This window comes from Anas platyrhynchos, chromosome 9 (assembly GCF_047663525.1).
Source record: "Anas platyrhynchos isolate ZD024472 breed Pekin duck chromosome 9, IASCAAS_PekinDuck_T2T, whole genome shotgun sequence".
NCBI classification, from domain to species: Eukaryota; Metazoa; Chordata; class Aves; order Anseriformes; family Anatidae; genus Anas; species Anas platyrhynchos.
Window position 1 is genome coordinate 18,689,605 of NC_092595.1, and position 18,261 is coordinate 18,707,865.

Consider the following 18,261-nt stretch of genomic DNA (forward strand, 5'->3'; position numbering starts at 1 on the left):
ATGCTATCAGTGCTTAGACTCACAGAGAATTTATTCTGGAATATGAAAATTACTTTAAGTTCCCATGGAAAATGTTTAGCATTTAATCTACTTTTGTTTGTCAGATGTTTATAGCAGTTTAGTCTGAATAAGCTTATTTCATACCATATCAGTACTTACAGATATCATCTTAAAAAAAATAATCAAGTATCCCATGAACACACATTTCATACTGTCTGTAACTATTAATAATGTTCAAATGTGCATATCCAACTTCAGACAATAAAGCAATACTTTTAGCAATAAATCAAGATCTTAAGCGATAGCACCAATATAACCAAGTGAAAATACACTTTCACTGAACTTAAACCGGTTTCATTCTGAGTTCACTACACATAAAAAAGCATTAAAATTATGAACAGAATGTCTTCTGAAACTAGAAGTAATTACTTACTTTGGCATTTTCTTCTGTATTTAGTTTATTACCCTTTAACAGAGTAATCTTGAAAGGGCTGCAAACATCCCACACACTCTGAGAAGGGAAACAAAGATGCAAGTTTTCTCATGATCAGTGTAACATATTTGGACCTATTTTATGAACTAAACATTTTCAGCAAAGCCATACATACAAACTAAAAAATACAGATTTTTTTTCAATATGAATTTGAAATCCTAAAAAATTAATTTGTTATCATAACTACACAAACATACCAGATGTTCTAAAAAGAAAGAAAAGGAGAAAAAACACTAAGCTGAAGATACTGGAGGAAAAAAGAACATTCATTACATATTATTAGCTGATAATCCATAATAACCCTTCAAATGTATTATTCACTCTCAGTATATGCTAAATATTTAAGAGCAAAGCCACTTTCTTTAGAACAGCAGTACAGAACTTATAACTGGGCCATAAAGCCATGGTATGTTTAACAATAAGGGAAGCACCACATTAAAAGAAAAGTTAGATTTATCTGATGACAAAAGTTGCCGTCATTGAAGTGGCAACAGCATGCAAGACACATGGGCTAATATAAAAGAACAGAGACCACCACTGCCTAAGCTACTGGAGCCTACGCATTGTGTTGTAGCTGCAGAATACTGATCTCTGAAATTCTCCAGTTGCTGGTACCAGATTATTACCTGCTCTTCTGGCTTATGGTTAAAAGTAGAAACAACAGCAATGAAAAGGGGACAGTGGGTCTTTTAGTGGAAGAGGGCAAGAAGGAGGCAAGAGTATGCAATAATTATCCCAAAAGGCACAAGGCCTGCTATTTCTGACAAGCAACTCTGAGTAGACCAAGGAGACGTATACTGGGAAACAGAACTAACAGCTGAAATCCCAGGCATTGTGATTTATATTCCACAATTCTCTTTTCCTTTTGGATACTGCATACTCTCTACATCAACTTACAGTTGTTGCTCTTGTTTTTTTTGGTGGCAGAGGAAGAGGAAGGTTGGATGATTTTCGGTTTATGGCAGCTTCTATGGCAATCATCTCCTGCTCACACATTTTCTTTATGGTACAACATTCAACTAGAGTCAGCTGAGGAAGAGTCCTGTTCATCACACAGTTGCGTATATACTAAAAGACCATGGAAAACAGTTATTAACAGAATATTCCTACAAAAACTTTTAAATCAAAGAAGCTGTATTATATTACAAAGGTACTAAGGAAATAGTGCGTAAGTTATTTTACAATTGTGAAGTGCAGCAGACATTAGGAGGAAGCACAGCTTTGTTCACCATCTGATGGCATATGATGTATGGTGAAATTTTGGCCAAGGCTCCAGAAACTAATCATTATATTAAGTTAGAAAGAGCTTTATGTACCTGAAACTGAATTAATGGGTGATCACCGAAAACGTACTCTAGCCTCCCACTAACTTGCAGCACATAATCAGCAGGATCAATGTCCTCATCTTCTTTTCCATGGATAGTCAAACGTTTTCGGATTGCCAGCTCATTCAACTTAATGGGATTCATGTTAGGAGACACCTGAAAACTAAATACATCCTAACAAAACACAAACAGGGATGCTGAATATCACCATCAGACATACATGTACAAGGCTTAAACTGTAGCATACATAATGAATAAAATCTTAAGTTTTCAAAAATATCTGAATATATTAGAAATAAAGTAATTCAGATGATTTTTAAAACAGTTTGATATATTTGGATAAATCTTTAAAAACAAGCCTTCAATAAATATATAACAGATACAGATTTGTGCAACTTTAAGCTATCTTAAAGTTAAATATTCTCACTATGTATCTCTGTTCCAACTTGAGCATTCAGTGTTACTGCTCAGTTAAAAATGGTCTACTTGAACTTTTCTATACTGTAAAGTGTTAAAATAGGCTGTTTTTAACCTCGACATCTTCAGCGCAACTGGAGCTATAAAAGTTCCCAAGACAGCCAATTCCCAAACTATTTTATTATCGTAGGTATTTTTAAGAATGCAGGACTTTATCCAAATTCAAATAAAACAAATCCAAACAAACTATTTCAGATTTTTGTGTTATTTTTAGATTTTACTGAAGCAGAATCAATAGCACATTTGGGGAACATCTCCTTATAAGAATTTGATCTTAATGTTAAACTTACTGCATTTAGCCCACTCTGGCTTTCAATTTGTGATTTTGCATGCTTTAAATTAAGCTACAAAGAGTTGTTTCAAATTCATAAAAATAAATTTTAGATTGCTACCCATCTTATAATTTCTACTAAATTACTGTCAGTTGTACTTGATGCATCATGGAACAATTCAAAGTCAAATGTGCATGCGGCTCATGTATATGCTTAAAATTCTTGGAAAACAAGTTCACATTCACAGGACTGGTCTCAATTATTGAAAAAGATAACTGATTCAACAGTGATTTAAAGGCTTCTAAATCAGGATGTTGATCTAGAACCTTACATTTTAGAATGTGAATGAGAGAAAAAAGTAATGTATAAATTTAATGGTATTTATCAGTATTAGATGTGTCATTTTTTCTCTTTTTTGGCCACTACCTAGTTATCCTCTATATATCACTGTACTTAGAAGAAAAATAAAGTTTCAAGTAATAAAGCAGAAAAAACTATTAATGTGATTTATGTACAGAAACACCGTCTAATCTGAGGGCAGTACAGAAAACAGGCATAGCAGCAAATACACCCGTAGCATTCTGAATACAATGTGTAAAAACTCTGCATTTCCAAAGCAAAATTCTAATCAAGCTTTTAAATGCTATTTATGTATTTCTATAGTATCATTAGTTTTTGATTTCTGATTTTAAAAAGGTAAAGGTAAGAAGTTACTGCTTTTTAAACACTAGGGGAAAAGACAGGTTTACATGCATTTAAAGAAACATAAATGAAGGTCCTCTGAATCTTTTTTCTTCATTCATCTACCATATTATGTTTGCAAATATTGATTTCATCAAGTTCTGGTGCTTGCTTTTTATTCTTTTCGTGCACACATTCATGAACATGTAAATGTGCTAAGAGCAGTTATTTACAAACAAAGTGTCACCTGACTCTCATTCTGATTACTCGTGTTTTCTTTATATAGAAGATTAGCTGTAAGGAGCCAAACAGCCCTAATGGAAAAATCTAACTGTGTAAAGACAGACAAAATTCGTTTTTTATTTTCTCAGTTTCTGCACGGCTCACAACAGCTTCCCCTGTTCCAAATTCTGCCAAACAGTGAAGCCTTTCTTCTCCTGTCATAATTGACAGTGAGTAGACAGGGAATGAAACCTTTTCTTCCCAGGAAATTGGTGCCCTGTGACAGCTGCTTTTCTTCCAACTTGTAGGTCTTTACATGTGTATCACAGAAATGGGGATCAGCTTCTTTCTCTTGCTCCAGAGCTGATTAGATTGGTTTTATATTGTTCTGTCTTTCTTGCAGTGTTCCTACTGAAAGGACACAACAGTATCGATACTTTCCCATTTAATTCTCCTGAGATGATTTTTAGTAGTCAGTGCAAGTAGTTTGGAACAGAGTTTACTGCTCTAAAAAACAGCTCTGATTTGAACTGCTAATAGCTTTGAAGGTCAGAACTGGCAGCAGAAGCATCTGAAACATTTGAAATGTCAGCAGCCTAGGCTATTACAGTGGCAGGCAAATGCATTTTGTACCAGCATGAACTTTTGCACTCCTTTTGTACCATTATCATGTGTATACATACACAATATTTTCATTAAAAGCTGACAAATACATATGCTTGTTCTTCCTGCAAAACTGCAAGTCCTCCACTAAGACGTAGGGGTTTTGTTACGTTGTTTGTGGTTTTTGTTTGTTTTTGTAAAAACACCTACGCACCCAACATCAGCTAGCCTTACTGGTTACCAAGTGTAGTCTTCATCTCCGTGCTTAGTGTTTCCGGAGCCAGCTATCATGTATTATTTTGCCTTTTTTTTTTTTTTTTTTTAGCATTAATAAAGACAGTATCAGAAATAATAAAGCTTCGCAAATCAAATCAGCTTAATCATTAGAACGTCAGTACCTACCAACTAGGTCAAAATGGACAATATAAAAATAGTCTGATATATCGCACACTTCACTGTTATTAAAAAGAAGTGTAAAAATGTGAATGAGAATTGGTAGACTCAGGTAGAGTCAGAACAACTTCATCATCAAAACAATTAAGTACAGTAGTTTTACAAGGAAACTAATTTGTTTTTTCTTTCAAAATTGAGCTATGGGGTCTGTTAGCTGAACTACAAGAAACAAAAATGTAACTCTTGGTTTCAGTATTTATTCATTTTGGGAATAATAATTAATCATTTTTTGCACTTACTTCTCAACGTAATTAGCAGATTAACCCTAAAGATGTTAAAAAATGAGCCATGCACATAAAGAAACGTTTTAAATACAGTGCCTCCCAATTCATCAGCATCTCCTAGACCAACAACTGATCCCCAGTGAAGTCACACAATAATAGTTGGCCAAAAAAATGTGACAACTTGGAAGTATGTTCTATGTTTTAAATGAACATGAAATAATACACAATGTAAGAGCTGTATATTTTCACTTTAAAAGCAAAAAAGCAGAACTACAATTTGACTTCAGAAGTTCAGTTCGTGACTGGCCATTGGCTTCCTCCCTTTCTTTTAAAAGTCAATCAACCCGGTAAAAGAATTTGCTTTCTGAATTAAAAAAAACGTACCACTGATATTCTATTTCTCTTGCATGGTCAATCACATTCTATCTCAGATCAGAATTAAGAACAGCACGTTAAACATGATGAATAACCATTCCTACCTGGCAGTTATCAAAATGAACGGCCACTACAAGATTTCCACTATACAGCTTATCTTGGAAGTTCTCTGGGATAACAGGTTCCTGTTCTGGCGGGTATGTGTGCTTTAACCAGTCCATCCAGGAAAGACCCACGAGTGACTGAATTTTTTCCTCACTGATTCTCCGCATTTTAGCTCGGAAGTCATTCACTTCAGGATCTTGTAAGGCATCAAACTCATGAAGACCTAGAAGAGTAGAGTCCAAGTGATTTGTACCTACCTGTACAGATTATCTATTCACCTCCCCTCTCCAAACCTTTATTATCTTAAAGTAAGGTTGTATAAGTGTTTTCTTCAGGTATTTCATCTAAAATGAGTGCTCAAAAGTGAGTTGGGTTGTACATTCTCCTGTACATCAGTGGACTTGCAAAGTTATTTCCACAATTCCCATGCAGCCTGGCATGATTGCTTAAACAGCAAGAACCAATGCCTTGCTTAACATTAAATGGAAAATCCAACCTCACCCTGGTTTTGAAATAGATTGGGAAGTTTAACGTCTCTCCTGAGCAGAGACAACGCAAACAAAGCACAGTAAATGCATCATAACAAATGCACGTGGGAGGAAGTGTTTTTAAGCTATCATCTTCCCCCTCTGCCCTCTGAAAGATTTTTTTTAGATTTTGTTTAAAAGGCAAAAAAGGAGAGAGGGCCTGCAAATAGATAAATTTATTCTTGATTTTTCCAAGTGATTAAAATAAACCTTCTACTCAAGTAAAAGTGACAGGACTGAAAATTCAACCAACCCAAGTCCAATAAAGTTTGTTTTGCAAAATATATAAAGGAAGAATACGCAGTGGAGAGCCCCCACTGCTGTGGTTTTTCAGTACTTCAGGAAGTTTAGGACCTGCAAGAGTGTTTCTTTCATTTCTCCCAAACTTTGAAGGACATTGTCCGAATTGCAAAAAGCACTAAACACCTTTTGAGAATGAAACACCGAGTTTATAAGCTTAGACTGGAAGACTTTTTCACTACTGAGGTACAGAATAGGGGTTGCTGAAAGAAGGATCCTGTGCAGCTACAGTAAGCAAAATACGCAACCAACAAATATGAATCTCATGTCATCTGTCAGAATACGCTTGAATGGTTAAACTATCTAACTGTTTCCATTGTTGGTTTTAACAAATAGGCAGACAGTGTACTGCTGAAATCTAAACAAAACCTGCAGTCTCTATAAAAGAGCTAACAATGGTTCATTGTCTTAAAACAAGAGGTATGACCTCACATGACCCTGTCAATCTTTACTGTATAACCAGACTAATTTAAAAGCTGAAAATTCTGAAATAACATCAAGAACGAGTTACTGTAAAACCTTTAAAAATAGCTTTTCATTGTTTGCTGAAAATCAGCGCTACAATTCAGAGCAAAACCAAGAATTACATTGTTAACCAACTCAGAAAACATGTATACCAAACCCATAGTAATTTCTAGTTCCCTCTGTGTATCCGTTTGTTGTTAGATGATAACACTTCTCAGGGATTATGCTTTCCATCACTTAATATTACAAATTTTTCTCCCACCATATAAGATAAAATTTACTCCTTTTGTGTAGTAATACCATACAGTGCTGAACTGCAATACAGAGTAGCTTTCACCAACTTTCAGACATCTCATCTTTAGCGTTTAGTTTATTTTAAACTTTATCAATACTTGTTTGAGAAAGGGAAATTTTGTCTGGGACAAAAAGAGAAGGAAAATATTTTATTTTTTTCCATTGTTAGCAAACAAGACCCTCTTACAAAAAAAAAAAATTTTTGAAAATGAAAAGCAAATGTAATTACCTTTGCCTATGAGGACACCTATTTTGGAATCCAACTTTTCTCCTGGATCACAATTCCTCGTCACTAGTTTAAGGACAGGAAGAAAGGGTCTAACATCACAAAGTCTTCGTGTTTCATCCTCTAATTCTTCATGTACTGCAGTTTGATTCACACATGAGAACATGTAAGAGTCAATCTCCATAAGGAGATGGAAGAGTGGATAGCTATGTGCCTGCTTCCATAACAGCTGGAAGGAAAAAAAAAAGTAATGTTCGTTAACTTGGTTCATTTTTATCCCTACATATCATTATACATTTGCTTTGTCTTGGTTTTAGTTTCTATCTTGTGGTTATTTTTATGCAGTAACTAGTATGCATAAACATCCCAGAGGTTAAAAGTACACAGGGACAAGTAATGTGAGGTGATGAGAAGGGCAACGCTAACCCTCATTCTGATGCTCATCTTGGGACTGACACTATAAAGTCCCATTTCCAAAAACGTTGCAGGACCGTGGCTGTCAATCACTAGGATAATAGAGCATTACTGATTTTGGAGGCAGATGGTTTTGGTGCCAACCAGCAAACTGTCATTCTCCTCCACCCATTCCCATCACCTCCTATCAAAGATCCTCCCCTCCTCAAGACACATTATACCCGATTTTTACACACACACCCAGCTGCACCCAGCTTTGTGACGATCGTAATGTATGGTCAACGTGTTCCCACTATAGAACTGATTTCTAAATAAGAAATTCCCTGTTGTCTGTAGAAGCTCAGAGTAAATTTACTGAACTGAGTGCTTACGTAGCAGACTCCACCTTCAGTAACACCAATATAAATCATCATAAATTCTTCGCAGGAATTAAATTAGGAAATAAAAAAAGAACTCTTTTACCTAAATACTATTAAATTTTGTCTGTGAGAATGTTTCTGTCCTACTTTTAAAGGTTTAGATTTAAAGGATTTGTTTCTAAAACTTATTTTGAAACAGGAATTGCAGGATCAATAACGAACAAAACCTTTCTTGATAAACCTTAAAAAAAAAAAGTTGAACTGAACTCCTTTTGCCAATCTGAAAACACCTGCATATGTTTTAGAGATTCATACAATCAAGTCTGCCTTCCAAAAATGTATCCCAGTACACTGTGCCTATCTGTGCAAAAGCTTTGTTTGGCCTAGAACAAAAATTCCTATTTTAAAGATATCAAAAGACACCAAATCTATGATTTCCTCTGTGTTATCCTCCATTAGCTAATTACATTAGTTAAGGATCTGTGGTTTCATTTTTGTTTGAGTTGCCTACAATTTCCAGATACTAGTACTTATTATAACCCTTAAGCATCATAATATTTATAAAGATGAAGTTCCCAAAACTGACTCCCACCCAAAGCAGCCACTGTCCATCACCCACACTACAGTTCCTGGTAGAATTACAGTGTCTGCAGAAACGGATATATATATATTTTTTAATTCCTCAGCCCTCAAATAAAGGCTATTTTTCATTTTTCCCCCACTTATTTTAATCTTAACAGTTCCTCATACAAGACAAATCCCCTATAATCGCTCTCAAATCCTCTGTTTATAAATCCAAATGTCCCCAAATTAGGGTTTGTCACAGCAATGTGCTGGGAACAAAGCTGTTAAGACACCATGCTACGTTTTCATTTTTGTTTTAAATTCAGTGATTTCTACAAAAGTCCTCCTTTTCTTTGCAAAACAGCTAAGTATCAACAGTACCTGTTTATAAGCATGTTAAGGTTCGATGTGTCGCAAACAACAAGAAAACCAGACAGGTCCCTTATTGTTGGCACTTACATATGTGTTTTTTAATATATATATATATATTTTAATCAGTTGCAATTACTATCAGCTTTTTCACAATTTTACTCACAGATTGTTTGACCAACTAAGCCGTTGTTGCCCAGGTTAACCTTTTACTACAACAACGTCATTTTTCTAGTTGGAATTATTTCAAGTATTTGAGTATAGCACAAACCATAGGTCACTTCAATTCCTAGTAACAGTCTCATTTCTTCTACAAAACCAAGTGGTCTGCTGCTTAAAAAAAAAGTATTTTAGCATCTAGAAAGTTTCAAGCCAGGAGTACAATCAATTACTTGAAGCTACTACTTATATAAAGAAAATGATTTCTATCAAGAAGTGATCACCGTCAGACTGAATAGGAATTAACAAACAACATGTTTGCTAACCAGGCACTGGATTGGAATGAGAAATCATTTTTTTCAATTTTCTTTTAGAAGTGTATTATGCTCAAGAAGCAGGTTACTTGTTACTGTAAGTCACCTACTACCTTTCTCCAAAGTTACCCCCACTTGGCCACTATCCAGTGAAAGGTCAGTCAATTATTCTTTAAACCTGTAGTTATTTCCTTACATACCACACTTCCTGCGCTTCATTTGGAAGTATTCCCTCATTTTTTTTAGATTCAGCTTTTAAGACAATCCAAAACAAGAGGAGCTTTTTGTGAAGACAAATTTAGAGGAAATTCTCCAAGCAGTTTACTTGCCATTTCAGCTACAGGCTTCAGTTTTAAAGAAAATTTCATTTAACCCAACCCCTAGTTGAGCTGTGAGTCAAGCACTCCTACTTTAAGTAGTAGGACTACTATTTACTGCAGGAAAGACAACAAAGCTGGAAAAAAAAATAGTTCTCTGTGCTGCTGACATGAAAAACAGAGAGACAGCCACTTCTGTGTCATTTTCAGTGTCACTCTCTGGTGTTTAGTGATGTTCCATTAACATTTATTTTTGATGCTGAAGTCTAATGTTTTCCCCCAGAAAGCATCCTGCTTGATTCTCACAGCTAGTCATGCTGAATCTTGATGTTGAAACTTGAATTTCCGTCCTTCTGTTTATGCTTACCAAGCCTAGAGGCAGTTTTCACTTGGAAACAGCAAAGTGATTCAACTCTTAATATAACTCTTCATGAGGAAAACTGCAAGAATTTACTTTCAGTATTTTTTATTATTATTTTAATGAAAAAACTAAGTTGGTACAGAACAAACAAAACATTATTTTCTGTGCATAATACACACCTGTTACTAACCTGCCTAAGTTCAGAAGTTCTTCATGTTTATTAAACTTGAAGGAAAAAAACAACCCTGTTACTAAAAGGCTTTAAATAAAGTATTCTCGCACATGTCAAGCTTTAATAACAAGCCCTTTTTCAACTTTATGGCATTACCTAACAGCAAGACTCCAATCTCAATCCGTATCAAAGGAAATGGTTAAAAGTAACCTCTTACATGCAAGGCAACCAGATATTTACCATAACACTTAAGAAAAATAAATTCTTTTAATTCAGGAATTCCGTGGATCTGCAAAGATCTATACATGCTATGCCTAAAATCCTACAAGTGAAATTTGTACTAAAGGAAGAATTACGAGTGATGTGTCTAAATTAAAGTTGAGAGGAAAGGAAGAGCAAAGAACCTGCAAGTCAGTAAAACAAATTCACACTATTTTTCCATTAACAATATATTTCACAGGAAAAAAAAAAAAAAAAAAGACAAATGCAAGCATGAGATCACGAATATTCTGTAAGAAGTTAAATGGAATCAGCCTGAAAAAGGAAGACAACAGGAAGGTCTAAGAACCCATAGTTAGGTGAGCTATTTTAATGCTAGCTTCATATTATGAACATTTGCCTGGCAAAAGGATGTTAGAGTTGTGAGAAACTATTTTAGATTCATGACTTCTAGATCTAGGAAGCTACAGTTATATGTACACTTTCAAGATTTAGGTTAGAAGTCTTTCCTTTATCCTTTCAAGTAATTTTTACTGCCCAACTTCTGTCTTTCACATAGTCCAGAAAGGAAAGATGGGCTGAAGGCTAAAGGTACCACACTCATCCTCTAGAGATCTGCTTCCCTGCGCAGCACTGCCATGAATTCCCTCTGTACCCTGAGGGCACACCTAGCCTAGGCATTCTATTGCCGTGCATTTTTGACCACAGACGTAATTCCAGGAAACGTAACTGTGATAAAATGATAGAAGTATTTCTTCTAATAAAATAAGGGATCAATAGAGAGAGATCATAAAGCGCTAATACGTGACGGGCTCAGATAAGAATGCACATAAATTTGTCCCTCCCTCTTGACTGTAAGTTTTGTAAGCTCCCTGTTTATCCTCATCAATTTTATTCTGAACACTTTCACAGTCAAAACAATGCACCAAATTCACCAAATTTCCATAACTTCAGATGTATGTTAACAGCACATAAGTATGAAAACTAACACGGAAGTACTCTTACCCAGTGTTACAAACATGGGCTTATAGAGTGCAGAAGATGTTATTGTTACTGTGCTATCCCCTGCTAGGCATTTGAAACACACCAAAAACAAGAACAGATCAAATCCACTGCTCAGATTTGAACAGAAAAAAAATCTTGGAATTTTAGCAGCCAGATTTTATTAATTCCATCCTTTTACAATTACACAAGATATTCTCTGGGTGAACTGTTTGTAACACTGTCTTTCAAAATACAAAATCCACAGTGCCATGTCCCTAAAGAATTAAAAACATTAAAAAAATAAAAAGGTCAGTGCCCTTCTTTGGTAAAGAAAATTGTTTCCTTTGAATAAACAGACAAGGATTTTTCACGCTCATTTTAGAAAGAGACCTTTCGCACAGCAAATAAATCAAAGATTTCATTCTTTTTTTAAGTGATGCCCCAACTAGGCACTTGTACACAAACTTAAGAAGTGGCATATGTAGTTTTTAAGGCATCCACCTTTGGTGTCAATCAAACAAAACAGGAGCACAATATATGACTTCTATATTAAAAATCAAATCAGACACAACATCTCCTGTTTCCACACTTATCAAAGAAATGTTAAATAAATGTACAATGAATTAATGGTATGTTAAAAGTTTAGATGTAGCAATTCAGTATTAACATAGAACAATCATGGTAATCTCTGCTGAAGTGTACTATCAGCAAGAAGTTATTTTTCTGAGCCTTGACATCTGCCCCAAAACATTCAGAACCCTCAGAGACATGCATCTGTATCAATCATTCTGCTACGAATGCACCTTTAATTTCTTTTTTATGCCTACCCAGATTCACTACTTGATTTGCCAAAAGGCACATAAAAAATCAGAAACAGAACACATTCCGAATTATAAATTAATTGGCCATTTGGTATTACCTGTTTAATATGAGATATGGTGGCATCTCGAGGGACATCCAGGTTGATGTAGATTCCAGTGGGCAATAGGAAGTCCACAGATATTGAGCCATCAGCACCAATCTGTGAATCCACTGCCCAGATGTCCAGGCTGTCTGTCACGGCAGGAGGCATTATGGAATCTCAACAATATCATAACCACATGGCCTTAGGGAAAAAAAAAAAAAATCAGTATATTTAACCTTCTATAATAAGACACACATTTTAAAGCTTTTGGAAAGTTTACATAAGTCTGCTTGTGCAGCTCAGCTTGCAAGTCTAGGGCCTCAAATGCCAGTATTGCAAACACATATTCACAGTTTTACTCATTAATTCCATTTAGTATAATAAGAGCACTTGCCTGATAAAGCACTTTTGTTGTGGTGTTTACATAACTTATACTAAGCTATAAGAGAAAAAAATAACTGATTAGAGGCTAATAAAACAAAGTCAGAAAATAATTTTAGATAATCATCTCCTTTAAATTCAACTCACTGTGTAAACTACACCCACTGCAGGGTAGGGGAAAAGCCTTTGCGTCATCTTCTTCAGTTCACTTCCCTGGATTCTTGATTTCTTATGCTTTATATTTCAGTTTTTCAAATTACAGTTTTCAATTACTCTTAATAGTATTAGTAGTGTTTTGGACCTTCCAAGTCTCATCTTTTCAATTAATTCTCGACAGATGAGTGAATAGTGATTGAAAGGGAAACACAAGTATTTAGGTTCCTCTTCATCCAGACCATGTCCTTCAGCTGACAAAGAGGTGGGAATTTGTAAAAGATTGTACCAAAGGTTTCTCCAAGAAGGACAGAAGAATTTAACTCCACACCTGTCTAACTCTTGTTAGACAACAAGAGATGAGAAATCACCACTCACTGAAAAAAAACAAACATAAAACAAACCAACCCAAACCACCAGATTGTGGTGCAACTCCACTACTACTGCAGCTTCCCCCTGCTTTCATCACTCCTTCCCGTCTCTTCCGGATCCCCTCCCTGCTCTGAAATCAGGCCTTCTGCTTAACAGAAGTTATTTCCCTCACTACAGCACCAGCAGAAAAAGCAAGATGCAAGCAATACACTGGGCTGCTCTTTACAGCATCACAGAGCATCATCGTGAAAACAGAAGAAATAAAATGAGCACAATGACCATATGAAATCCGGTCACTACCTGTGATTACGTGGCAAAGAAGTCTGCTTAACACTTCATTTTTACTTTTAAGTCACTCTGCAAAATCCTTCTTTAAAAAGGAATCATTCTCCAGGTGCTAAATGTGTATGTATACATTCATCAGTACGTAACCGCTTCACTTGGTCACGCCATAGAACTATAGATAATTATTGTGCTGTGCATCAAACTTCCCAACATCTACGCAACACATTCATGAATACAGTTTTCCAGTCCCGAAGCAGCTTGTTACTGTTTTTCTTCCCAAAGCAAGCAACCAAGAAACCTTAATAGCACACTACAGTGGAAGCGGCCACCAAACTGCACGAGGCGGACTGTGTCATAACAGAGGTGCTTTGCTCCCCTCCCTCTCCAGCTTCTCATCCTTTTTCTTTGATAAACAGCTTCATTTCAGAAAAGTCACAGCACCAGTAAATAAATCCAGATGTTATGAGGCACAGAAGTTAATGCTTCATTAAGCTCAGTTTGTTGGATATTCTTCACAGAAATTCAACCCAATGTAAAGCTCTTTAAAATTGCTAGGTCTTTAAACCAAACAATCCGCATGCATCAGGGTCCTCACTGACAACAGGGATGTGGAAGTGCTACTTCAGGAAGTCTCTTTGCAGACAGCTTGCAATGAAATAAATCAAGCAGAGCCAAGGCTGAAGGTGCCTACAGCAGGTAACGCCATACAGCAGCAGCACAAAACCCACTACACTGCATAGCTTGTTATTGACAAACAAGCTGTTAGTATTTTGTACACGTTACCAAGGGCTGCTCAGGGGTATTTTTACTGATCATCACTTTTAAACAACTAGTACCATTTGAAACCACCACTCCAAAATATTCCCAGTCCATATCTTTGCATCATTCTTAGAACTGGTTTCTATCCCTTCAGATTCTGGAAAATGATAAAACGGGTCATTGTGACATTTGGGAAATTTTAGGAGATGAAAACCTCCAGGACAGAAAGAGACTGTGCTGGTTAGAGGGAACTGAAACCGCTGAAAGCTCATCAGTCACTAACGGAATAGCAAATCTAAGCCCCGCATGGTGCCCAGCTAACTCCTGAAAGCAGCTCCTTGGTGCTGCGGCTGTGCTCGCAGCTTGCCTGCTGAAAGCTGGCGTAGGTATGAGGCACTGCACGCAAGGCTCACCGCAACCTGCCAAGTAAACACACTGAGCAGCAAGACCCATTTGAAAGCCTTTCTGTTCAGCCCTCCTGAAGCTGTGGAGACGTTCACAAACGTGAATGCTACCAACGTATCTTGTTACTACTCTAAAGATATGGAGCTCAATACTTTGCTTGTACTAGATAAAATTACAGTTCATTTTTTTCCTGTTTGTTTTTAGTAAAAAACTTTTAACTTTCAGAAAACAAATACGCAAGTAAACATTTTTGCTCAACAGATGCAACAATTCGGGAGCTTTTATTATCATCATCATCAAACCATAGTTTATTATCATTAGGTTCTTATTTCCAAAAAAAATAATAATAAAAATTAATTTACATGGAATCTAAACAAAAATGATCGGTGGTTAAGGAAAGCAGGTAGACCTGGTGACAAAAACAAGTCAGGCATGAAAATACCTTATCTTAATTACTAGATCTTTACAAATCCATCCCTTCACTCATCCACGGACTTATCTCAGTGAGTGATCTCTTTAAGTTGGCTAAAGGAATGAAATAAAACTTAACCCCATCATGCAACACATAACACTATAAAAAACAAACATAGAACCCAAAGCCTCAGGAAATGTGTAGTTCCTCATTAGCAGTTAGTTTATCTTCAGTGAGCTACTCCTTAAACGGGGTATTATTATTCAACTTCTTCTATCCACACCTTTGCTTCAGTTTTGTTGCAACTGACAATAGCAGTCACAGAAAATTCACTGGAATGGTCTAAACCTAAAGCTTTTTCATACTTGTGCTCATACTGGTGCAATCACAGCCTGCTGGCAGCTGCTTTCCGCAGCCATCACGGCAAAGCTGACTTACAGAACGTGTAACTTGCTGTAAAGCACCAGGTTAACAGGGGCAGCAGCAAGGAGAAACAACATTAATCTGTTCTATGTGGTTATTTCACTTGTAATTTCTATTTTAACTCAGCATGAGATATTACATATCAGAATCCTCTTCTGGAGGTTCTCCTAAGCCATCCGTGATGACTGCAAGGTAGGTGCACCAATGCAGGTTGAAAATCCAAAGCAGCAGGACTTCAAAACGCCACTATGTACCTCTAACCTAGGCAGCACGAAGCAGAGATAGAAAGTTCTTCTCAGATATCTGCTTACTATTACTGACTTTCAACACAGAATTTAAGAAGCCTCTGATGTCTATTTACATTTTCAGCTAAAAAGGGAAGAGCCATCGTTACACCAATCTGAGCACGCTGGGAAGCTATTCTTGCCTTCAGGCACTTACTTAACGTTTCCTTCCTCAACGAAACAGGTTAGTGCCTTTCGCAGTCAGCACCCAGTTTCCACCGGGAGCTGACATCACAGGGGTGAGGAGAGAGCAAGTACTGATGGGGAGCAGAGCGCTGACTGCCAGCCCGAGGTGGCTGTGAGCGTGAGTCATGGACCAAGCTGCAAAACGCACCGAGGCACTGCTGCCGAGCCAACAACATCCCCTCCAGGAACCGAAACAAAGGCAGAAAGCCATCTGCGTTGGGACCAACAGCACACAGGACATCTTAAACAACTTCCAGCTAAGGGGAAAAATAATCAACAATCAAAATAGTACTAAGAAGCTATTTCAGGCTCTTTACCTCATAGCTATTTTTGTCTGCAGTCGCTGTAAAAACAACTTCTTATACAAAAGAAGGAAGTAATTAAAACGGTGCTTAATCTTGGCAACAAATACCTAATCAATGATTGCTTTGATTCAACAGGGGTAGAGCTCAATACTAAATGTTTTTCTTATGTCACAGGTCTGTAGCACAGACAGCAGGCAAACTGTAGATTTGCTCTGAACTTTGAGTTACACAATTCAGATTTAAATATATTTTTATGTGAAGATAAAGCTCAAAACTGCTCAATCTGTATTTCACTATATCAGAAGAAAGAGCTGCTAAGGCTAATGGAAAGAAGCGGAACACAGTTTAGTAGGGCATCTCCAGAACAATAAGAGGAACAAAATTTAAGCCTCATGTTTGTATTTATGTATTTAATGTCCGCAAACAAGAGGCCCTACAACCAGGGTTATCAAACCAAAACAACTGCCTGCAATTTTTCCATCTGTAAATATGTATATCTGGTACGTGTATCAAGCATTAAGACTGAAGCAGAACTAACCTAGATGCTGAAGGCTTGTAGGATAAGCCTCCACACTGTGCCATGAGATGGTTCGTACACACACAGCATGGCGTGGTCAATACAGGGGCTGCGCCCCCCCTGCTGCCCATGCTGGAGGGAACACTTCACCTTCTGGGGCAGCCCAGACTTAAGCCATGCACCAAATAACATTTCAGTTGATTTCAACAGCGAGAATAATTCCCAAATAAAAAACAATTAAAGTACTAAATGCCCACACTAATAATAACAGAATAAATAATAACAGAATTCTAAATACCTTATTTATGAATTCCTGCAGAGCGTGAGAATTTCTTCTGTGAAATCAGTGTGAAAGTTACAGAACTTAATTTTTTGGCCTTTCTCTGCACTATGACCTTGATCACAAGATAATCAGACAGTTCAAGGAGGCGAAGACAGACAACAGACCACAAGCTCTGAGCAGCTAACCAGAATGGCTATGTGTTCCTAGGCACTTGTGTTCTTTGCTGTCGTTTCTTTGTTTTCAAAGGACTTACCATGTCTAGGCAGACAGAAGAAATGGCTTTAGAGCTAAGTCTTATTCCAGAAGCCAAGAGACCTTGTGGACCTTGCAGGTCCACCCCCCCGCCCCTCCCCACTCTCCAAAAAAAGGCACCTCTCATCATCTAACAACTTTGAAAGGAAAAAAAATAATAAATGGTTACCACAAGCAGGCTGCTTCTTCACTGATTCCTAAGAGAGCTTCGGGAAAGATGACAGTCAAAACCAAGCTACGTATCTTTCTGTAAATTGCTAGCCACATGTTTTTTCCCCCCCTAAGCAAAACATGGAACTAGAAAAGTACATGCCTGGGCTATACAATGCAGGGGTCTTTTTAAACAAAATACAGACAACGCTGTCAGCAAGCGTCAGGCACCAGCAGAACCACTGGGATGTTTCACAGTATCAGGTAACAAAACCCACACGTTTAGAACTTCCTCACGCATTACAAGACTTATATTTTAGACTAGAGGATCAGTAGGATTTGAGAAAGTAGGCGAGATCAGCTTGCAGCAAACTCAGTTCCCTAGCAAGTACTTCAGAGAGCCCCAAACCACCCAGCTGCAAAGGTTTCACACCTCTGCAGTAAGTGATGGTAAGTTGAGTTGTACCTGTGTCATGCAGTTACCTTGCTCACGCAAAGGAATTAGAACCAGGAGGTGCAAATAGCTGACATGAAACCAAGTGCCATCCAAGAAGATATGAGGGGCAGAGTGCGTTTAGCAAGGGAGTGGAGATTTCACAAGGCTATCCTGAACCAAAGAGCTGAACAAGAGTCCTAGCACACTCAGAGGATCTGTCAGGAGGCACTGCAGAAGGTTAGAAACGGAGTAACAATGCAATGAACTTGTAAAATGTGCCCAGGGAATGTCTAGAAAGCCACTGCAGGTTTTTTTGTTTTGTTTTGTTTTTGATGAGTGTCATCAAATACTAAAGCAGGCTGCCCAGAGAGGTTGTGGAATCTCCATCCTTGGGTATGTTCAAGACTGCTGGACAACTGCAGGTATGACCTGCATGAATACTGAAGCTGAAATTCAACCTACTACTTTAATAGCAATCCA

General features: G+C 37.1%; 1 protein-coding gene across 7 annotated transcripts in view; it reads right to left on the reverse strand.

The window, feature by feature from the left end:
- Positions 1–18,261, reverse strand: part of PIK3CB (phosphatidylinositol-4,5-bisphosphate 3-kinase catalytic subunit beta) — a 104,778-nt gene that overhangs the window by 30,883 nt on the left and 55,634 nt on the right. For all 7 annotated transcript variants that reach the window (XM_013107801.5, XM_072042519.1, XM_027463985.3 and 4 more), the window contains 6 exons: positions 12,194–12,379; positions 7,046–7,271; positions 5,230–5,453; positions 1,810–1,992; positions 1,391–1,561; positions 434–511 (listed from right to left, as the gene is read on the reverse strand). In XM_013107801.5, coding sequence (XP_012963255.2) covers positions 434–511; positions 1,391–1,561; positions 1,810–1,992; positions 5,230–5,453; positions 7,046–7,271; positions 12,194–12,346 — 1,035 coding nt within the window. In that variant the 5' untranslated portion in view covers positions 12,347–12,379. The remainder of the gene's footprint in view (positions 1–433; positions 512–1,390; positions 1,562–1,809; positions 1,993–5,229; positions 5,454–7,045; positions 7,272–12,193; positions 12,380–18,261) is intronic.